The sequence below is a fragment of the Varanus komodoensis genome, unplaced genomic scaffold (assembly GCF_004798865.1).
Source record: "Varanus komodoensis strain SLA01 unplaced genomic scaffold, ASM479886v1 scaffold16, whole genome shotgun sequence".
Classification (NCBI taxonomy): domain Eukaryota; kingdom Metazoa; phylum Chordata; class Lepidosauria; order Squamata; family Varanidae; genus Varanus; species Varanus komodoensis.
The window spans coordinates 23,535,618-23,559,596 of NW_025335468.1; the positions used below are offsets into that span (position 1 = coordinate 23,535,618).

The 23,979-nt window shown below is 43.4% G+C and overlaps 1 protein-coding gene across 3 annotated transcripts in view; it reads right to left on the reverse strand.

Moving 5' to 3' along the window:
* Window positions 1-293: 293 nt before the first annotated feature.
* BBOX1 (gamma-butyrobetaine hydroxylase 1) overlaps window positions 294-23,979 on the reverse strand; it is a 70,510-nt gene continuing 46,824 nt past the window's right edge. For 2 of the 3 annotated variants that reach the window (XM_044425759.1, XM_044425757.1), the window contains 5 exons: window positions 23,514-23,712; window positions 10,503-10,608; window positions 6,492-6,688; window positions 4,619-4,785; window positions 294-3,628 (listed from right to left, as the gene is read on the reverse strand). In XM_044425759.1, the coding sequence (XP_044281694.1) occupies window positions 3,468-3,628; window positions 4,619-4,785; window positions 6,492-6,688; window positions 10,503-10,608; window positions 23,514-23,712 (830 nt within the window). In that variant the 3' untranslated portion in view covers window positions 294-3,467. Of the gene's footprint in view, window positions 3,629-4,618; window positions 4,786-6,491; window positions 6,689-10,502; window positions 10,609-23,513; window positions 23,713-23,979 lie in introns of those variants that run through there. The other variant, XM_044425760.1, reaches the window with a different exon arrangement.

Consider the following 23,979-nt stretch of genomic DNA (forward strand, 5'->3'; position numbering starts at 1 on the left):
TGAAGAAACACGGCTTGAGGACTGAATTCTGAATTCAATGCAGAATATGCTGCCAAAAGCAATCCACTTACAGTGATGGCTGGACAGAGTTTCCCTTCATGTAGCCTAATGGCTTTCTATTTTGAATGAATAAAAATCTTATCTCAGCTGTACATATCCACAAGTTTAGCCAAACCCTTTTGAAGATTACCTTTTGAGATTTCTTCTGCCATTATCTTTCTTCCAGCGTCTGTGCAATACATCAGTCTAATAGAAAATGGGTTTTCCAAGCAGGCAAGAATCCAAATGGTTAATTGGTTCCAAAACTAAATTTTATTAATGCATAAACACATGGAAGTGTTCTCAGAAAGCTCCAGAGTTCAAAGCATAAAATGTTTTCCAAAATGAAGTGGCTGAATCAAACCTAAGGATTTGGGCTTCGCTGATGAAAGGAATTGGGTTTCCCTGTCAAAAAACAGTATCTTAATGTAGTAAACATAGGAAAGCTGATTTACAGTTAGATGAACAAGACCACTGAATTTTTGTTTTAATACACACGCATTAGAAACCATTAGACTTTCTGGATGGAAAAGAAAGGAAGCATTGATGGATCAAGTAGCAATTAAAAGCCAGTGTTTGTGATATGTCACATCAGCTTGTGCTGCACTGTATCAAATTCTAATGTGATGCCAAAATACAAAGCAGGAAGAACAAACAACTATTTGGTATTGTTTAGGAATGTTCTTAAATAAAAAGTCGGATACAAATCTTAACTGAGACTTGGCATATTGTGCAAAGAAAAAAATGGTCAAACTTGCATGAAAGAAAATCTGGAAGATCACATCCATTTAGGAAGGCATCACATTGGAGGGGAAAGATACTAGAGGTGGGGAACTGGATTAACCCTGACGGCTGATTTGCCATCTGGGACCAATCTAGAGGGCCTGGTAATGTCAGGTGTGTTGATTTAGTCTTATTTAGCTTCAAAACCTCTACAAATTTAGACACCCCAATATGTAACTAAGCTAAACCCAAACAGGCAAATATCATGACTAAACATAAATGGATATCCATTAAATGCTTTGAGAAATTATACCATGGTGATTATATGAGCATTTTTCAAGCTTTTGCTGTAATTACTGTATCCACAGTGGGAGAGAATGTAACCTCAAGATAAGTAAGGCCATGATCCTATGGGGATGCCTGTGACCCTCTGAATTCAAGGGATTACAGGCACTCTAAGCATGGGAGAAATGCTGAGGTGAAGGCTACCTCGATACTCCTCTTGCTCAGCATTTCCCTTTTTCCTTTCCTTGACTGAGGGAGGTAAAGGGGAGCCAAGCCAGCTCAGGATCCTGTGAGCATGAGAAGAATGGTTACTCCAGGAGCTGAGCCTGCTTTGCTGCTCCCTTCCGCTCCCTTCCCTTCCCTTCCCCTCCTGAATGAACAACTAGAAAAGGAAAAAGTTGTCTATTGCTAAGCCAGAGACTCTCCTTATTTATACATGCTTCAGTCTTTTCCGAGCTGCATGATTAACTTTAAAAAGTACAGCAGCATTTGTGCTATTCTGCTTCAACAAGAATGTAGACAGTCTGCTTTGTATTAGTAACAGTTGAGCATTTTTTACAAATAGCAACGACTGTGTGGATGATGTTGTTAGGTCCTAATGGATACTCAATAGTATACGTTATACTCTCCTGAGAAAGTAGATTGCAGATTTCTTGAGCAATTTAGGTAAACTCAGTGCCAGATAAAGGACCACTGAGAAAACAATGAGTTCGCAATTATCTAGATGCTCAGAAAGAAAGGAAAAGGAAAGAAGGATGGAAGGATGGACAGACAATTGACTGAAGCATAGCAATTGAGGGCTAGCATTTGTCCAGAAGGCTCACATGGAAGCAACCTGGGGCAGCACACCAAGTGCACTGATGCCTAACTCTTCTGAGCCAGGCTTAACAAGGAAGGAGGGGCGCTAGTTATTCCCTCCAGATCTGCTGCTTCCTGTTTTGTTGAAGAAAGATGCATTCAGAACAGCGAGCATTAAGAGGCTGTCAGCTTGAAGAATCCTGTGCATGTCTACTTCAGTGAGACTTACTAACAGCTAAGGGCTGCCAGGTTTGCAACCTAAACCAGCAATCAACTAGCAGTGAGGGGAAACAAGCAAAAGAACACTTGCCAGTTCTTACAACTTACAAGTTTCACTGTTTTTGTTTCCTGACTGAACTGGAAACCAACACAAGCCATACACTGGGCTTCTGATGCCACCCCCTGCCCCATTTTCAAAGAAAAGGTGTGTCAGTTTGTTCCAGATAATTCTTTAGCTTTTAGACAGTTAATGTTGCTATAAACATAGTGAATAGGAAGGCTCTGCATATTGCTATTTTAAAAATTCAAACGAAGAGTGCTGCTGGTGTTTTTATTGTCCTAGCTCTTATTCCAACTTGCTGCTACAAAACAGCTTGCTATAATATCTAAAACAATCCAAGAAAAATCACCATTAAAAACTACATGCTGGTGAAAAGTGCAAGAAGAAATAGCCAAGGGAAAACAGTGAAGATATCATTGTCCTAAAAAAGTTGGCTGGAACACAAGGCCAGCTGCAATCTAACCATGTGGATTTAAAAGGGAAGGACATTTCACCAAGGATGTTCTACCACCAGCTCCCTGTGCCCCTCCCCATAGGAATTCTTTCCCACTAGTGAATGCATAGACAAATGTTGGAAAATTCTTCTAATTCTTGTTATTTCACTGCTCACAACTGTTGGAAAAGCAGGAAGTTGTTCAGGCTTCAATCGGGGGTAAGTACATTTACATGTTATTATGTTAACAACGCATGACAAAGCATCATCCAACAGTATGGACACTCTGTTGATGGATGGGATCTCCGTCTATCCAAAGCCCTGCTGACAGGAGGCAGGCATGGCAAGAGGAAGGACAGAGGCCTTTTTTGCCTCCTGGTCCTTCAGTTTAGCTAGTTCTCCCTCTGAGCTCCTCTACCTTGTAGTGCCTTGTAGTGGGCTGAGAAAGGGACAGAAAAGCTTGTTGATTACTGATTATCAATCCAATCTGCCCAATAATGGATCCACAGCTTCCTTCTCCTCTCTCTGCCCTCCATCATGCCTTCCCTATCTGCCTATCCCTCTTCCTTGGAACAACCTTGGAAGAGGAGCCATGGCAGAGCTTTCCATGGAAATTGCAGAGGGCATAACCCCTGCTCAATTTCCCCCTACGGTCATAGCTCTGTCTCCAACAGAGAGAGGGGAGGTCCATCATCAAGTATGGCCACTGGGATGCCCTCCTCAGGATAACGGGATTGTCCTGTGAACCTTTTCCCAGAGGTCAACCCGGGTTTCAATAGGATAGATAGAACTGCATCAGCCAGCTATTCCCTGAAGTCACTGGAAACACATTGGATCCATTTGCCTTTGAGGGAAGAACAGCCAAGCCTTGCATAGGCCGAGGGTCCCAAGTAGTTCATCTCTCAGTGGTTACTCTCTGCTCAGGACTTTCTTTCGCAGAATACGAAGCCTTGACATTACCACATCCCAGTCTGCGTAGGCCCCTTCGAGGTGACGGGATATTTCTCTTCCTGTCTGGTAACTCTGCCGACCATGAAGTAAACGCCAGTTGTCAAATACCACTACTTCACCTGAAAAAAAGTGTTAGGATACACTTTCACAAATCATATATCTTATGATATTTGTACTTTTTGGCTGTTTTTGTATTGTATTTTATTATTTTTACCCACACCATCCAGCAAAGGTAGGTAGTTTAAACATACAATACATAAAAACAAATGTAAAAATCAGTGAGATATTTTAGAATAAAATCAGTGGTCAACAAATACGTACAGCGACTTGCAGAAGTACTCACCCTCTGACTTTTCCACATTTTGGAAAAGCTGCAAGTGCGCTTTTTTCTTCCCTTTTTAACCTATCTCTTGTGCCACAATACAAATATGCCAAACCTTCATAGGGGCTTGTGCATATCAAGTGGCAACAGTGCCAATTACATCCATTTTAATTCCATATTGTAACGCAACAGAATGTGGCAAAGTCAAAGGTGGGGGTGTGAGGCACTTGTAGCTGTCAGAAATGTGATAGACTAGGGGAGTGCCCTGATAAAACATTTTGAGATAAGTTTGCTCCAGCAAGGTGATCCTCTTTGTGCAGTGACAGTTTCAATAGTTTGCTATGTTATGACACCTGGTGAGATAAAGAATAACAACGTCCTAGCCAGAGTGCACAAAACCTGGCTTAATTCATGTGATGAATCCAAGCTACGGGGTCAATCTTCTCTTGAAGCAAAAGTGGGGTAACTTTGGCATAGAGCTTGGAGCTGTTCTTTTTGTAAACACCACTGTCATTAGTGAATGCTCAGATTTGTTACCAGAGACCTTTTTCAGACGCATGTGTATGTGTGCACATCCACCAGGAAATGAGAAGAAAAACCTTTAAAAATTCATTGACTTTTGAGAATACATTTCCAGAAAAGTAACCTTTGTGTTTGGCAGAACAGAAAGGTTTAAATCTGACAACCCCACACCAAAACAAGAGAAGTGCACAAAGAGTACACAAGAAAAGCATCATTCTTGGTAATGAAAAAGCATTTTGATTATTGAACCAGTTAATTTAATTACCTGGTTTCATTTTGTAGGTATATTTATTATCCACACTGTTTAACAGATCAACATAGTTCCTGAGAGCGGCATAAAATGGTTTCACTTTTTCAGCAGGTACATCAAATATTGTGTCTCTGGTTGCATTATTAAAGTTGATACGAGTCACTTGGCCATTTTCATCTACACTGTCAAGAAAGAGACAGCAAATTTCAGGCTTTCAGTAGTTGTGGTATAAGAAAACAGTCTTCTCACGCTTTTAATTTGTGCACAACCTTATAGAGTAGGGACATGCAAGACTTTAATTTAGGCAATGTGGCAGTAAATGAAACTTCAATTTGCACAGTGGGTTTTGAGTACTTAACTCTTTAAAGGACTGATCCTATGGTCCCTAGACATTGGGTGGATTCACATGTCATGGCAATTACTCCTGTATCGTTACCATGGTTTATGCTTTTTTTTAGCATAATCTACCTGCCAGATGATAAGTGGTTTCTTCATGAGCATTTCCAAACTCCCATCAGCCAGTGCTGCTGTAATTCAATCCCAAGGTGCACTGCTCCCTGTCTACATCACCTGCCTCTTCCTCATTGGTCCACAGAGTTCCCTGGGCATATTTTTTGTCACGTCTTCCCTTTTCTTTTTCTCCCAGTGCCCCTCAGTCAAAGATACCTGCTAATGAAAGGATCCACCTATTGGAAGTGCCCTTGTACAGTGCGATCCTTCTCCATGGTGAGACGTTTGTCCCTGTCTGCCTTCATGACTGCACATGGAGGCTTCTCCTTTTCTGTCAGCCCACCCAACACCCCCTTTCCGTGCCCTGCTCCACCATCTTTGCCACATCATTCCACATGGCTTCCCTTGTATTATTACCTCTGCTTCAAGACGCCTTGGGAACTACTTGTGCCTATGGACATGGTCCTCTGGAACCCACCCACCCTGGCTGAATCCCCTCCCTTTCTAAGGCCCCATTTCCGCTACCAGTCATGGCCGACCTCACAACTGTCTTGTCTTGTTGATATGGGAACCTTCCCCCAATTCCTCCGTGCCATTCTCTGCCTTGAACTTCTTCCCCAGTGGCTGCATCTCCCCACTCCTCTACCACCCACCACCCCACATTCCTGCTCCCCTGACTCTCCCCCGCTTTACGTCTCCTCCCACCCTCAGTGGTTACCATCCAAGCCTAACCTCCTCCCTGCTCTCTGGCCAGGGAAGGCTTCCCTGTAGAAATCACCACAGTCCGTATGCTCACATCCTTTCAACCCCACACCAAGGAAGACTCATCTGCAGCTTTACTTCTGCAGCATCACTGAGAGTCTCAGTGTATAGAAAATGTTTCCTTAGACAGAAAATAAAGTGAAAGGTAGTTATGGAACTCTTCTCCTGGTCCGCAAGCCCTGCTGCCCGAAAGCCGTGCCCAGAGCAAATCGCTCCAACCCACAGTGGGCCATCCTCCCTCCTGCTAGCAGGCACCCACCTCCTGGGGACTTCTGCACCTAGGCCTCACACTGCCTGTTCCCTAACATCAGAGAAATCCACCTGCACCGCAGCTTGCGCTTAGCTCTGTGCTCTCCCACATCTGGCTTTTCTTTTAAATCACAAGTTCTGTTTGTCCTGCATAATGGGAATGTTGCAAATATTGGTAAATCTATATCAAAACTGAACTGGAACAAAATTCTCATCCATCCTTAGGATAAATGTAACAACATGCATCGATTTAAAGAACGGATTCCCCTGTCCACCAGGTGGCAGGCGCAGATCTACCAGTTTGAACAGAACTAGTTCAAAAAGATTGCTGCTACCCGTAATGCAGGGTAAAACAGTGAGACCATGTTATCAGCATAAGATAAACTGATGTTGGTGTGGTGTAAGCAGACTCTTTATTGTTACTTACTCTATAACTCTTTGTTTGGACTGCATGGAGAAGTCACTGTAATCAACCCCGACATCTGTGAAGTCTACCAAGGTAGACGCCAGGATTTGGAAAGCTTCGGGATTTTGCTTCTTAAGCTTGTTTGCTACATGAAATCCATCCACAACTTCACTTTCCCCTCCAGAAGAAGTTTGCTTTATACAATGCAGCAACTGAATCTGTAAACATTAATGCCAGATTATAAGAGGGACTGGTCTAAAGATCTCTTTATTCAGAATCATTTTATTGTGTGCATTTTAACATCATTCTAAGCTTTTCATTAATTTTAATATCAGCCTCTTTGCTTTTGCTTATTGCAACCCAATTCTAGGTCTTCAGGATAATATGGCCTAGAATATACATACATACATACATACATACATACATACATACATATCTCAGGGTGCAGAGCCTTACCAGGGCTTGGGCTGCCCTGCCACAAGGCCAATTGTGGGCTGGAGAGCATCAGTGGCATGGCCTTGTCTCCTGCCCATGTTGTCCTTCTTCATGCCAAGCGAGGCACAGTGGTGGTGATGGAAGGAATGGTGGGAGGAGCTACTGCGGCACTCAGTATGCCCCTGGGGAACCCATGAGCAAGGCTTCTGCCAGCACTGGGGAGACAGGCCATTCCTGAAGCATTGGCTGCTCCCCTGGCCTCACACTGTGCAAAAGGGCTCAGCTGGGGCTGGGAACAGCAGCGTCTCCTTCCAACACCCACCAAAGCCTCTGCAGCCCTGCTGTTGCCTCTGATCCAAGACAGCAGAGGGGATCCCACTGCAGGCTCCACGGCCTGGATGCAGTACCTCTCTGAGTTGGATTAGGGACTCTGGCAGAAGGTTCCACATCCCATCATTCATTCTCTCCAGACATTTTCTGGCAGGAGGGATGCAGATTCCATGCAATAAGTAGTAGCTAATTTGGGCAATGAGCTGCTGACTAGTAGTTCCTACGCATGTGCTTCGTTTCACTTTCACACGTACTCCAGGGAAATGTGAGGGGAACTGGCCTAATTAAAAGTGAGGTCAGTCTTCCCCAGACTTGTGTGCTCTAGTTGCATTGACAGAATCTCACCAAAGGCCTCTGAGCAAACTTAGCAGTTATAAAATAAGAGGAACAACTGGTTAAACTGACTGCAGAATAGAGAGTTTGAATAAATGGTCAGGTTTCACATCACAGGGATGCAAGCAGTGGGTCCCTCAAGGAGCTATAGTGGGACTGGTGCTTTGATCACACATGATATGGAATTATTTGTTATTTGTGGTACCTACTGTATATAGGCTAGATATAATAACATGCCCAAGTGGTTAAAAAATCCCTGAGTGGTTACAGATGAGCACTGAGGTGACTAAATCAGCTGATGACACCCATATAGTTAGGGTAATTAAAACAAACAGGGTTTGTGAAAAGCTCCAAGAAGATCTTTCCAATTGAACTAATGGACATTAAAATGGCAAGCACAGGTCAGTGCAAGGGAGTGTGATGCACACTGGGGCAAACAAATTTCCAACTTCACGTATTAATTCACAGGATGTGAGCTAGTGGTGACTGACCAAGAAAGAGAACTTGGGGTTGTGGTGGACACCTCCAAGGGTCAACCAGATTTCATATGACTGGTCTCAGAGTGACCCAGAGAGCTTCATGGCTACATGTGGATTACAATCTGGTCCTCAGTCCAACACTCTTAACTACCACATCACACTGGCTCTCTATTTCTCTCTCGCTGTAGTTAGAGAAGCAGATGAATGGTGTGGAAAAAGTGGATAGGGAAAGGTTTCTCGTCCCTGTCTCATAACTTTAGAACTTGGGTCATCCCATGAAGCTTGTTGTTGTTAGTCGTGAAGTCGTGTCTGATCCATTGCGACCCCATGGACAACATTCCTCCAGGCCTTCCTGTCCTCCACCAACCCCCGGAGTCCACTTAAGCTCACGATGAAGCTGGACAGTGGCAATTAAGAGGACAAAATAAGTACTGGAGTTTTAACAGCATTTGAATTGCATATAGATTTGTACATGTTGCAGGGTTGCTGCAACAGAAAGGAAATCCTTCTTCATGTGGTACATATTTAAACTACAGAAAATCCCTCCACAGGATGCAGTGATGGCCACCAGCCTTGATGGCTTTAAAAGCTGCCCCTGCTCTTTTCTAAACCTACTGATGTCAAGGTGGGATTGGTGGGAAAAGCTCAAGAGGCAATGATGCTCTCATTTCTGACTGCATGGAAAGTATCATGGAGGCCCAGGCTGATCATGGTACTCTATTTCCCAGGGTGCCCTAGTCTCCAGTGAGCGTGCTGTGGCCTAATGAAAGCTTATTATGCCACCTGCCACAGGTTCTTTCCCTTCCTTCCCCATTCAGGTAAGCACTACCCACTAAGCCCTTCCAATGCTCAGCCTGCATTCTCTAAAGCAAGGGCACTGAACCTGCTTCAGCCGTTCCATTTCAGGGGAGCTCTCAAAATGGTGGATGGCATCAAAGGCAAAAAGGGTACCTCTGAGCATCACATTTGAGGATTTTAGAGCCACCAAGGAAAAAGGAAAACGGCATGGCCATCTGGTCCCAGGAGGGTTGGTTTGGGCTCCTGGCCCCAGGTTCTGCACCCCTTGGAAAGAACTGCAAAGATTTATCAAGAGCTGTAGAAGTTCTCACTGCAACCTCTTCCAAAGGAAACTATGTGAAGTGGTCCCCTGGGGCTTTCAATGGTGGGGAGAAAAATAGCTTTTGGGGACTCATCGTTTGCTATTCTTTGGGAAAACTTCAAAAAGTATTATGTAATAGGGAATTTAAATACAAGCAAGGAGTGAGTGCATGCAAGTGGCTTCCAAAATGCTTTCTCAAACTATTTTTGTTTCCTATGAGTATTTTAGACTTTAAAACATTGTGAATAATATAGCTGAAATAATATAATGTGAAAAAATACGGCAGAGTGTGATTCTTGGCAAAATTAAGATGGTGAGCTGGCTTGTATTTGTTTCCCATGTGAGGAACACCCCTCCGGTCTTATGGCATATCCACTTGTACAGGATCTAAATGAATTTTCAAGGTAGCACCACTTGAAAGTCTGCCATCCATTTAGCAGCTCATGATGCTGCCTGCTCAGTTCATTAATAACATGATTGCTACAGATTGACTGAGGGCTTTGAGCAAAAGTTTCCTACGGTATCCGCACTCGCCACATTAATCTCCTGCCTTTGCAAATGCAGGCAGAATGGCAGGAATTTGGTCAGCATGTCAGAAGTTCACTAGGTCATTAAAGCATTGTACAGAAGTGCATGTTCCTGGTCTTCACTGACACAACTTTGCGCTTTTCCACAGAAGGATGTCACCTACGTGCAAGTGTGTCTAAGAGGATCTGAGGTCTTTCCTGGGCCCACTGCTCCTCATCACAACTACAACAGGAATGCCAAGGAGCACACAGCTACCTTGGACTGAGCCACAGGCAGTCTCTCTCTGCTTTCAGTGTAGTGATGAAGCTGGCAGGACTCCGTGCACTCATCATCAGGTCAGCAATAATGTATGCATTTTTGTAAGCATTTCCTCAAATGCATTCAGTTTTGTATGCCACTTTGACTCATGTATGCACTTGAAAAAATAGGGAACTATTTAGGGAATATAGGGAAAATAGGGAACTACACTGCAAAATTCAGAGAAGTGTGAAATGTGGCTTTTGTGAGTGCCATGGAAATAGCATTTGTATATGAGTTGGGTTTTGTGTTTGGGCTGACAGAAAATCAGACTATGCAGAACAATGGCATACTAAAAACTAAACAAATTAAATCAGAATAAAAACAAAGTGCATTTGAATTCCTACTAGAGCTTAAATATAGAGAGAAATTTAAATAAACAAAAAGCAAATAAATATGTACCAGATCAGATACAGTTTCCAGTTCAGTTCATGCCTCACCAGACATCTGCACTGCATGTCACTTTATTTACACTTACAGGACAACTGCCCCATGTTTCCACTGCTTTCCCTTCCCTTCGTTTCCTCTTACCCCAGGTGGAAATTGCAGAACAGGGTAGTCTGTGTGAAAGCTCAGCTTTTCACTTGTGTAAGCCACGTTGTTAGCATCTGCTTTATCTTGAACTTGCCAAGTAGGTCTGCATAATTGGCATGAAATAAAAAGAAGAGAGACAGAGGAAAAGGGAGAGAACATTATAACAGTCAGCTTATGACCTTCTGGATACAAAAGTATTTAAAAACAGCCAATAAGATAATTGATAGCTGAGCAAGTCATCCCAATGTTCTCAAATTATTGTTTTAGAACTACTGGGAGATGGAATGCATTGGGTTGCTCATGCCATTGATAAAAGGCCCTTGGAGTCAGTCATCCTTAAATGAAGGGAAATATACTAGCAGAGCACACAGTCCATTAAAAAGGCCCCACGTGGTCTTGCATCTAAAGATGAGGCGAAGAAGCCTCCTTTCTGAAACCCTAGAAAAATCTACACCAAGCTGGTGCTCTATGGGCGTGTTAGACTGCAGCTCCCATACTGCTGGCTGGGAATGATAGGAGTTGCAGTCCAGCACATCCGGAGGGCATCCAGTTGGAAAGGGCAATCCTGAGAGCTGCTGCCCATCTGGACAGTGTCCTAATCGATCAGTGGCCTGATGACAACTTCAGAAATGTGCATGATCATCCAAAGAAAGCAAGGCAGACCAAGTGCTCCTGGAATTCCTGCTTGCGGGAAGCCTGTCTGCTCCTTCCTGATAGAAGTTCATTTTGATTTTTTGCGCTGTTGATGCTGGATGGTGCAGACATAATTAACAACCGAAGTCATGCTCTGCATGGAAAATTCAGAGGGAGGAAAGAAGGCTTCCTCCTCCTGTGGGTGTGGCTGGGCATCCACCCGCATGCAGCAGCTCTTCTCTGCTGGGGACCAGCTGGGACAAGGGGAAAAGAGGGCAGGATACCATTACATCTTAACCTGGGTTGCAGTTTGGAGAAGAGTGACGGTCAGACAAGGTGGACTGTATGACGACCATTCAGAATTGTGATGAATGAGGAAGGTTAATCAAGTAATATTATTTTAGATGATTTATTGCATCCGTTTCAATTGGCCAATCACTCTAGTGTGGTATAGTGGCTAAGAGTACAGCTCCGGGACTCAGGAGGCTGGGTTTCTAGTATCTACTCAGCCACAGAGCTACCTGTGTGACCTTGCTCCAATCACAGACTCACACCCCAGCGTACTTCACAGGGTTGTTGTTGTGAGGATGAGGACTGAGAGGAAGAAGAGAATTATGCATGTTGCCTTGAGTTCCTTGAACAGAAAAAAGGTGGGGTATAAATATAATAAAGAAAATAAACACACACACACTCATATATATATATTGAGGGCACAATCCTATGCAGGTTTAGATAGGAAAAATAATCTCCTACAATTTCCTGCATTTCCCAGGCAGCCAATGCTGTCTAGTCAGACCTTCAGAAGAGGCATTTTCCAAGCTCTCACATGGAAGGGAAACTCCATGCTGCTGTAAATGGAATGGCTTACACACACCCACTTTCTCAGTGATTAGACTCTCAGCAAGGGGTGGAAAAGGTGGAGGACACCAAAAACAATCAGGTTCAGTCTCCCAACCAACAACCGCCACCTCCCCCAACAAAACTGCAGGACCTCACTGAGAAGGGGGCGATCCACATGACTCCCCCTTTCCCCAACAAAGATCCCCTTCTGCTATCATTTCTCACTCAACAGTTCGCCATTTGACAGTTGTCAAATGAATGGCAAAGCAACAAATTAACCTCCAGTTGCCTTGCTCTGTCAGTGCTTCTGTATGAGCCACCATTGTCAAGTCCAAGCTATGCATTTGGGATAGCTGGAAGTTGTGCACCTGTGCAACTCCAAAAATCTGGGATTTAATAATTTTAATAATTGTAAAATAATGAAAACGTTTACATATATCTCAGGAATAAATCAACACAAGTAGGTGGTGAGCCACAGGCACACATTCTCATGTGCTGCTTGGCCACTTTGAAGGAACCGTCACTGGATGGCACAAAAATTATCTCCAGATAAAAGCAGCAGTGTCTCCAAGAGGGGTCATAATCACAGCTGAAACAAGAGACAGGGGATTCTGTCATGGCATTCCCTGGAATACCTATTGGAGAGTGAGTTGTCATATTGTTGTTCGTATCCAAAGCTTCGTGAATGCAACGACAATGCCTCCTACAAGCCGGATTATGAATCTCTGGAAAGATGTGAATGATATTTACAAGGGTGTCTCAATATCAGGGGGAATTCCAAGAGATGGTATGGTACATTATGTACTTATGGGAGTGTGAACTCAGTTCTGAAATATGACAACCTCAACCACATTTCCACAGTACTCAATTTGAATTATGTCATAAAGTCTTGATGGTATAGCTGGTTCCTTTAATTAAAAAAAGGCTCCAAAGGAATTTACTGGTTCCCAAGAAATTCCATTCCTGCTTCTGAGAAATTATTTTTAAATTGGGAGACAAACATTCTATCTCATAGAATTATGATGTGAGCTTTTAAAAGGTCCTTTGTATTGCATTTGTTTGCAAACTGCGTGGTATCTGGATTGATCCATAAGATTACCTCCATGCGAGGGGGTAAAAAGTTAAATGCAGCCCACTGCCAATCTGAAGATGAACACTATGAGCTTCCATTCACAGATTTCACAGAAGAAGTTCCAGCAGGAAGGGACACAAACCCCTCATGTGTTTTCTTCTTCACATTGATAAACAGACTCTGTTGACCAGACAGGTTACTTTTGCAAGTGTACTGAGGTGATCAAAATCTAGGAATCCTTATGCAATCACTTAATTATGCTAAACAAATGCTTTAAGAATGAAATACCATTCATGATCACCAAAGGTGTTTGCCTTAACTAAGGGCACAATCCTATGGCCGTCTAGACACTGTCTAGATGGCCAAAAAGTAGAAAGGAATCCTAGCACTATCCTTGGAAATCTGTGCTGAGCGTGGAGCTGGGACTCCAACCATGAATCCTCTGCTCTCACAGCCTGCAGCTCCAAACTGACAAGCACAGCTTTGGAGCTGGCACTGTGAGGAGAGCTCTGCTGAGACAGGAGAAATCCCATGGGTCCCAAGGGTAGCTGAGCTCCTCTGCCCTGCAAGACGGGGCCAAAGACAGACACTCCTTTTGCAAAGTGGGAGAAGTGCAGAGGCGAACTTTGCCTCTACTCCCCTCCTGCGCATGACTGGATGCCTGCCATGTTCCAAGCTCCAAGGTGAGAGGCAGCTGCATTAGATGCCACCTCTAGCTATTTATTTTTCTAAAGTTGTGCTGTTTCTTTTTCTTTTATTCTCGCTGTGTTTGTTACATTTCATTGCAATTTCAGATTTATGAACTGCTAAGGTACAGTGTTCACTTGTTCGTGAAAGGGAGTACCACACAAACCAAGAGTTATTAGTCTCTGCCATTTTAGTACCTGTGTTCGAAAGCTAAACCATAACTGAATTCTTAAGGAATGGGTCGTCACTGCCTTCTGCATGTCCTTGAAAGTACCAGGTTTTTTTTTAAACTTGAGAACTCTGCATCCAGTTGTTTCTAGTGTGGAAAACAACATGAAAATAGTTATGTGACTTAGTAATAACACATGTTTAGAAATGAAAAGGAAAAATGTGAAGGCCACTCTTGTGTGTGTCTGCCTTCCCAGCAGTGTATGGACATGCATCAGGAAGCTTTTTTGCGAGCTTTGTTGCCCTGGATCAATTGGGAAAATACTTCTCTAACAAGTAATCTTTTTAAAACTACTACTTTGACTACAAACAGCACCAATGATATCAAAGATAAATCTTATCTGTAACTAGACAGCATTTCATTAATGAAAGAGCAGAAATAGTAAAGCTTCACAGAGCTGGGTTTCATGCCAAAACAGTCTGAGAAAATAGAATATCACACGCTCTTTTCTATTTGAGGAATAGCTCTACGAAGTTCTTACTTTTCACTAAAGTGAAATATCCATTTTAGTCCAACTTTGGGCATGACTGTGCATGGAGAAATGATGATGGAAGCTCAGTCATCAAAGTCAACATATAACTGAGTAGTTTCTCAGCGAACTGTTATTCTTCCTTATGCCTTTTAAGGAAAAGGCACTGTATAATGTGTCAAACCAGGACAACACACATTTTGGAATTTGCTGAGGATATTTGCTTTGGGTATTGTGCTGAAGACTGGCTGAGCCTGCCAGCCATGCCTGGCCATACTGCTTGCAAGGTAATGGCATGCTTTTTTCCCTATGATCATTGATCTATGGATAATCTTAATTCGTAGCCAGAACCAGCAGTGGATAAAGCTGGAGCTCAAAGTGGGCATAGCTCAGTTGACTGACAAAATGGGACCCTGGTAGTCTGTGTCTTGGCTCATGTGCAGCTTTGACTGATTTGTTCATGTGCAATTCATGTGCAACCTAGTGTAAGTGCAACTTATTATTCTAACATTCATTTATATCCCACCTTTCTTCCTCTTATAAGGCTGAAAAGGTTCTCCTCCTCTAGATTTAATGTCCACAACAAGAACTCTGTATGGTAGATGAGGCTGAGAGTCTGTGACTGGCATGGAGTCATCCAGGGAGCTTCATGGCTGAGTGGGGATTAGGGCCCACTCAGTCCCCAGTCCCAATCCAACACTCAAACCACTACACCACTCTTGGCTTTCGCCCTCAGCCTCTGAAGAGCAATACAAACTTTGATTAACTGCATTGTTCTTTGGCGGCTGGAGGAGCAAAGGTTAAAGAAACAGTTTCCTGGTTTAGGAACAAGTCCCTAAGGTATGCTTCCAAACAAAGCAAAGGGTTGTTTTGTTGCAAAGTCCAAGCATACAGTAAATAGCTCTCCTTCAAACAAACTAGTTATCTCAGGGAAAGAAAGAACTAGGGTGCTGACAGAGAACGCCCACTGCAAGGCTTCCAACAGCTACAACCTCCTCAAAGAGGGTTTCACGCTTTTTTTTTGCAAAAGGTACTTCTCTGGTGCAAGATTAATTGCAACCTGCTTCTCCCTTTTGCTCCTCCCCGCCAGCCAAGCCCAGCCTCAGTTTTCAGGAGCTGCTTTGCCTGGAGGTTTCCTGTCCAGCCAACTCCTTTTCTTTCTCCCTCACTCACACGCACTTCTCAAGCAGCGTGTGTTAGCACAGATTGTCCCCCTGCATGACTTGTCCCTCAACACGGGACAGAAAGCCCAGAGCAGGCTGGATGAAATGAGGCTGTGGGCAAAATTCAGCCTGTTGTCTGAGGGTTCCCCATCCCAGACTTACTTGATGACCCATATAAGGTCTCCAAAGCTAGTAACAGCTGCAAATGTTGGCCCCCGTCCCAGCTAAAGATGAGGAATGTGACAAAGGATCCCTCAAGCAGGACGGGTGAAAGACTTCCTCCTGCCCGAACTCCTTACAACTGGTGCACGCAGGCATGGCACCTCTGGTAAAGGAGGACACACACAGCCAGAATGGCTAGTAGCCACTGACAGCCTCCTCTCTCATGAATCTGAACAATCCCCTTTTCAAGCCATCCAGTTCCCGTGGCAGCAAATTTCATGGTTTAACTATCTGCTGTGTGAATAAGTACTTCCTTGTATCTCTCCTCAACCTCCTACCAATCAGTGTCATGGGATGACCACAGATTTGAGTGTTCGCAGGGTAGGAGAAAAATGTCTTCCTCTCTTTCTCCACATCATACATTATTTTAAAAACCTCTGTCATGTCTCCCCTTACTTGCCTTTTTTCTAAGCTGAACAGTCTCAGTCATAGCCGCTGCTCATTGGAGAGCTGCTCCAGTCCCCTGACCCTTTTTGCTATGCTTCTCTGTACTTTTTCTAACCAAATAATGCCCCTTTCCAAGTCAGGTGATCAGAACTGAACACAATATTCTAAGGGTGGTTGCACCAAGGATTTGTACAAGGGCAGTAAGATTTTGACAGTTGTTTTCTATTCCTTTCCTAATTATGCCTAGCACCTTCTTCACAGCAGCTGAGCCCTGGACTGACATTTCCATGGAGCTGTCCACCACTACCCCAAGATCCCTTTTTGGCTCAGTGATCACTAGCTCAGATCCCATCAGTGCATACCTGAAGTTGGGAATGTTTGTCCCAACATGCATTACTCTACACTTGCTTCTACTGAACTGCATTTGCCATTTTGATGTCCTTTCTCCCAGCTTGGAGAGATCCCGTTGGAACTCTTCACAACCCCTTTTGGTTTCAACCACCTAAAGAGTTCAGAGTCATCAGCAACCTTGGCTACTTCACTACTTCCCCCTTACAATGTGAGTGTGGGGTGAGGAGCAGAGGACAGAAATATCTCTGCAACATTTTCAGATTTGCTGCTGGAGATCATCAAATCATAGAATAGTAGAGTTGGAAGGGGCCGTTAGGCCATCGGGTCCAACCCACTGCTGTTGCTGTACACCAGTTTACAGCATCCCACTCAGACGGCTGTCCAGTTTCTTTCTGAATGTCTCTAATGTGGGACAGTTGCAGGGGTGCCTCTCTCTGTCTTTCACAGCAATAAGTCGCATACCTCCACCTATCCTTCAGGTGCACATCTTGGCTTCACCCACCTCTTCCTCCAAGGAAACCCAACTTGGCAAAGCACTATGCTCCACGAACTTTCACACCAGTCTAAAACATTCAAGTCTTTTCAAATAAAACCAAGCAAACCTTCAATTTTTCTTTGTGCTCTAACCTCATTCATCCTGTTTCAGTTCTCCCTCCTACCTGCAACCCCATACTGTATAGACAAAGTTTGCACTCTGCAGGTCTTCTCCACCCTCTCAGCTACTTCTTTCCCAAACACCTTCTGCTGAATTCATCACATATTCCCTACATGCTACAGCCAGTTGGCAGAAACAATCTTTCCGAATTAATGCTTAACTGTTCTTCAGGCTCTCAACTAACACATCTGTTAAGCAAACATCTTGTGGTAGCTTCAGGAAACAAAAGGTTAAAGGTGCTCACTCACTAGCCTAGCTCAATAAGGAGTAAGTCAAACATGTTTGCAACTGGTGTCTGTGTGTGTATGTGTGAGGAGGGCGATGGCAGAAGGAAGACACTGCGTACAGTCTATAGAACACAGCAGTAAATCTTTTTCCAGACTATGCCATTAGACCCCAAGCTCCTTGTCTATCCTGCTGTACCTGGCAATCACATTACTCCAGGAACAGACTACAAAGCTTATTTTGATTTCCACCAGTGTGGCACAGGGGTTAGGAATGCTGCATTGGGACTCAGAAGACCTGGGTTCTAGTTCTCACCTGGCCATGACTGGACGACTTTGGACTAGTCATTGACACTGACCCTAACCTACCTCAGAGGGTAATTGCAAGGATAAAATGTACAGCATTTGTTTATATATTTATATCCTGCAAGGTGATGAGATATAAATGGAGTCAATGTACAGCAAATGATTGTCGTAATGAGTCTATAAAACATCTCGGGACATGTAGCCTAGTAAGGGTGCTTAAAGCTTCTTCTAGAGCTTCCTCGTCCTCCTCAAAGAAATCGTGTGCTTTGGTTTTTCCAGGGAGAGAATGATTACTCAACCACTTGAGTTTATAGTTACATGTGCTCTGTGGAGAAAACCACTTCTGTAAATACTGTTTTGGGTGTACAATAAATACCTACAGAAACATACAAAACTGAACTATCCACTATTCAATGCAAGCCACAAAGAATCTATTTAAAGATCGCAGATTGCAGTTCGCCATACAGACAGCTGCTTATTAGGTTTATTTCTCTTCTAACTGCCAAATAAAATCTACATTGAAGGCTTCAACAAGTCTGTTTTGGCTAGCGGCAGCTGGCCAGTATAGGATCCTTTTCCTGGATCGATTGAGAATGGCAGCTCTCAGCCATAGAGCTTTCCTCTCAATCCTTGCCCAGCTCTTGGTTGGCAATTCAGCCCAGCTGCTATACCAGTTCTCCACTGGTCACCAAAACTGATGGTGACCACTGTGGAGCTGGCACAAACTATACAGTCTGCCAGACTGGTTGTCATGCTCACCTTCAGGACCTCTTAGGATTTCTCTACATGAGGCATTCATTGTGTGCTCTAGACCCCTTGCTCAAGAAAGCTGAGGAGGCCTTCTCACACAGTTGCCATCCTTTCCCATGTTCTCCAGGCATGTAGTCTGTATTTTGCTAGAAAGCACTGTTATTCTTCACAGAAACCTAATGTATTTTTTCATTTTCGCTGTGCCCAACAGCACCATCTTGTCCTGTGTAATGGAACATGGAGAAAGGCAGAGAGGAGAACCCACAGAGAAATACGTTATGCGAAGAACGCTTTACTGCTTCTGCAAAGAAAATGGAAGCAGCAGCCTTGGTAAAGTGCCAGAGTTTATGCCTCATGTAGAGAAGCCCTTAAGGGAAAAGGAGCGTGCTTTGTCTTACAGCAGATGTGGGGAGAAGGTAAAAATGCCAGATGTTTTTGACTTCAATTCCCAGAAGACCCTATCAGCATGTGTGATGGTTAGGAATGCTGACGGATAGTCCAAAACACCTGATCTGCATATAGCCTATCCCTGCCTTAGGGGTCTTACCATTCCGTTAGCTGTGTGTTAGAACGCCCTTCCCCAATCTGCTGCCCTCCAGAGGTGTTAGACCAGAACTCCCATCATTCCTAGCCAGCATGGCTCATGCTGCAAAATCATTCAGACTGCACAGCATATCTGCATCCTATGCCAGTCCCTCTCAGCCAATGGACAGAGGCTGCAACATTCACATGCTCAGACCACGGAGATTAACAGCAATGAAGCCACAGCAGATCATTCAGAAAGCCATCACCTGGGAGAGTCCTCAATGGGCTGGACATCATTGATGTTAATCTCTTCTATGTGCCTCCCTAGGCATTATACTTCCACTCCGTTCATCCTGCACGTCTGAAGTGAACCTGCTTGCTAAAAGCCATTTGCTGCACGGCCTTCCCATGGGGAAGGGAAGAGAAAGATTGGGCTACAAGGGGAGTCTCTGTCTCTTGCCTCGGTCTCTCTCTTGGTGTATGTAAGTATGAACATGTGTCTGTGTGTGTGTACAACAAACTGAAACTGAACACAAAGCTAGAAAGATCCTTCATTTTTTATGGAACTGGAACAAAACCTGAACAGACTCAGCTGAACCTGGACTGGGATAAAACCTGGGGAAAAGGTCAGGTCACCTGTTCAGAAAAAGAGTTCAACAAAACAACAAAATGTGACAGTTAGCACATAAGCAGAATCAGAATGAGTGCACGAAATAAGCATTTTAAAATAAACTAATCACCGGGAGGATTATACAGTTTGGGTTTGTTCAGGCATCTATACTATGTCCTTTTCAAGAGCTGAGCCTGGGAAGAATTAGGCAGGGATTGACGGAATGCCCACTTCCTTTTTGCCTGAAGTTACAACATGGAAAGGATAAATATACAACAGGGAAAGGAAGACGTATTTGGTGACTCTGAAATGGTCCTTATGTATCCAGTCCTGGAAGCACAACATATCTGTAAATGTACAATGAAGTAAGGGTATGTCTGAACAAGAAGTTAAACTGTGAGCCCTAAACTGGGGCAGGAAAACAGGAAACGAGGTTATAGAAAGGAAGGAAATGCACTGTTAAGGTCAAACAGAGCTCAGCCCAATGAAGAGGTGTGAATACAAATCTTGACAGGGAAGGATGCAATAAACCCAATGGTTTGCAGTACATCTGCTGGATGAAAGAAATGGTGAGGGGAAGGACAACATTGCTTTGCAAATCGTCATGTAATGAAGTTGTTTGATATTTTTGCTTTATATCTACATGTTCTCACGAGAACCAATTTCTGAACCTTTATTGGTTTAAACCAGAACAGGCTCCATTGCAGCTGAACTTGAAGCAGAACTGAGCCATAAATATAATGGCTTGACTCCCTGGCATGCAAGCAGGTGTTAAAATGTGTGTGTATATAAATATCGGCATCCTATCAAGGGAACAATTGCTTTATAATGACAGGTCAAGACAACTGAAAAGTGATCCTGTTCTCTGCAGTGCAAGCAGGCAGCTTGAAACAAACTCTGCTGGTTCCCCTGTTATGATAAACAAGGCGAAGCTGGGCAGTTACGTCCCACTGGCTTCCCATAGCAGGGCCCAGAACGTCCAAAGAAGAAGTGCCTCCTTTTCCCCCCCTCTAAGGACATTTCTTATATTCATTAGCAGTATTGCCTGGGCACAAGTCCTGCAGCCTAAGGATGTGCACTTCATGCGAACTCTATTTCTTCATATTGGGAAGCTCCAATATGGGAAATGCAGCAGCTAGCAAAAGAGAGTAAGCACACCCATCACTGAAACATTGTCTACAGTTCTGCTTGGATGTAAACTCAACTTTTTACTCTCTCTTTTACTTAACAACCCATTGAATAATGAGAAGGATCTCCTTTATTTATTTATTTATTTATTTATGCATGCATGCATGCATGCATGCATATATTTATATCCTGCCTATAACTGCTAAAAAGCCTTCCTATTCATCCACGGCCTCAAAGCTCACCAGCTGGAGGGACAAATTTTCCCAATCCTCAGTGGCCTATGTTGAGTCAATGCTGCATATACAAATACAACTTCTATGAGGTCTTGTACACAAACATTAACACAGGAAAGTAAATGATTGCTATTTCTGAGTTCTAATCTGGAAGGAATGTGGGTCTTCTAGCTAGACTTGGAATATTTTCTTCCTCACTATTTATTTTAAATAGTTTCTCACAAAGGAGAGATATTCTCACATTGTTGAACTGGAGAGCAGAAGAAAGGGAATGTTTAGCTGGAATTGTTATTATCTGAGGCAAGAGAGGGAAAATAGATCAAGGGTCTTTGTTGGCTGGAAGCCCCAGGATGTCCCTGGATTTTGTGGCTTTTTGAGTGAAGGAAAAATTTACAACTGACAGAAATGGCAGGTGGTAGCATTTAAATATGAGGTGTCTTTGGTCCCCTGCCTCCTGCCTTTTACAAGTCACAAGAGATAATCAGCCATCAACACGGCAATGTGTATGTTGACAATGGCTGTACAAACATTTGTGCTGCAACAAAGCAAGAGGTGGGGGTGGGATTCAAGCTAGGTTCCCCGAAAGCTGGAAAGAGGTGTCCAAAGGACTAGAACAGAATGTTTTGGGCTTCAGGCCAAGCACTTCTTGGCCAGAAGAAGGTAAGAGAAAATATGGCTACCAGAGACCTCACAAAGACCTATTGATTGGCAAGAAGGGAGTCATGACAACTGGATGGGCTATAATTACAAGAATTAATGGCTGAGAAGCTACTTGTGACATATTAGCCTGCATTATGAAAGTTCTAATAATAGCATTTCATCTTACCATTTTCTCACTTCAGACTCAGAATCTGGAAGTTTTCTCTATAGCTACGAGTAAAATGGTGGCTGCTGGTAGTTTTTATAAATCTTCCAGAGCTAATCTTTGTCCCAAAGTAAGCTAGATTCAACTTGTGGAACTGTAACTTCCAGCCTGTAGAATCCCACTATGATGCTGCCGTGCATGCAGTTCCTCCTGCTAATCCCATTACCCAACAGATAATTTAATGCTTCTAAGCAGAGACAGTCCTTTTGGGAAGGTAGAGCTCTTTTATGGGTGCTGTTGACGTAATGAGTACTTCCACTCATCCTTTTCACCAAAAGTGGATCTCACTTGTGGAATGCACTAGACAAGATGCAAGAGAACTGGATGATGGTGATGGTGCAGCACCAAGTTGGATACAGCCCCTGGGAAGTGCAGTTCTTTGAAATGACAAGGAACTTCTCAGCTGTTCTGCAAGACTTCATTTCTTGTGTTTTTCAGACAACCGCAATTCCTGTGTTTCTTCTGGGCAGTTGTGATAGCTAAACCTGTTTGTGACCAGTTCCCAAGAAACCTGCAGTGTGATGCCCAGGCCACCCTCCTCTGCAGGAACAAGACAATATGTACTGTATCTTATAGGCTCCATGGATTGGGAAATCTACTAATCAGAGGGGTGTAGTCCCTCTTAGATGGTGTTGTACTCCCCTTGAAGAGATGGGTATGCAGTTGCAGGTGACATCAGTAGCATCTATCAGCTTTGGCAGGTCTATCAAAAGTAGCCCTATCTGGAGGAAGTGACTTTGCCACAGTGACACATGCTCTGCTTGCATCCAGACTGGATTTCCATAATGCTCTTTCTATGGGACCGCCTTTAAAGGTGGTTTGTAAACATCAACAGGTATAGGATGTGGCAGAAAGTATGGCCACCTTAACATGTGATCCAAATCCTAAACTGTGCCTAATCTTACCTATGGCTAGTGGAAATAAATCAGTTTCATAAACTGTGGTTTGCAGTCAGCTTGGCTCCACTAGTTATAGTAAAGTTTAACCATGGTTTGCGGAATTTGAGTGATGTGACAGGCCATAGTAAATAACAAACAGAAGCTTCTCAATTCCTCCTCATGGGTTCACCAGAAAAAGAATGGGGTGCATGCTTTCCATGATGGAAATCTCTTGTGTCATTTGAAACTCCTCTAGATGCATTACTATCAGTAACATGACAAAAATTATTTGTTATTCGTTATTCGTTATTTGTTTTTCGGCGCCAGGCGAAGACCTTTTTATTTAAGCGTCATTTTAATTGTTAATATTATTTGCTTATTTTATCTGGCCAGGACGACTTATTTAATATTGTTATTTCTTGTATTTTAATTTTATGTTGTGAGCCGCCCCGAGGCTTCGGCGAATGGGGCGGCATAGAAATGTTTTAATAAATAAATAAAATAAATAAAAATGTCAAATCAGTAGCTTCCGTATAGCCCAAAGTGCCTGATCTTGCTTAATCTTGGAAGGTCTGGTAGAAATCTGGATGGGTGACTTGAGTCTTGCATTGAGGAAGTGGTTGGACCCAACAGCCCGCTAAGCCCCTTCCAAGTGTATATCTCTGAATCAGTATTAATATATCTCTCCTCACCAGAAAAAAAAGGTACCCTGTGATGTCAAATAACAAAGTAGGTCACATAAACTTGGCAAGAGCACGAATACACAAAGACTTTACTTTACCCATAAAATGTGAGGCGAAGGAATCCAATACGTTGCCCAAGTTTAAGTAGTTCTCCCTGTCTACTAGCAGCTCCCGTTAGCAGCACAATTCCAAACTTCTTAAGGGTGACTAACCACTTGTACGTGCTTTCATCACTGAGCAACACCTCTTCAAAGGTCATAGTCGGGAGCTGAAGATCAGAGCCCCAATACTGACGTTCTGTAAAAGTCACATTCGAAAAAAGAAATATAGATACAAGTATGAATGTCCATGATATCTTATTTTAGTACTTAGAGATGGAATTAATACATCAAATACTTCTAAATGGGTGTCTTCTTTTAAATGTCAGGTTTATTCCCTCATATGTAAATTGATGCTAATCTAAACAGACTGGCGGGGTCAACATGGGTGGAACATTCTAAAAGTACAACTGTAGTGCAAAATGCTGCATGAAACTCTCTTCCTTGTGGTAACTTCCCACAGCCA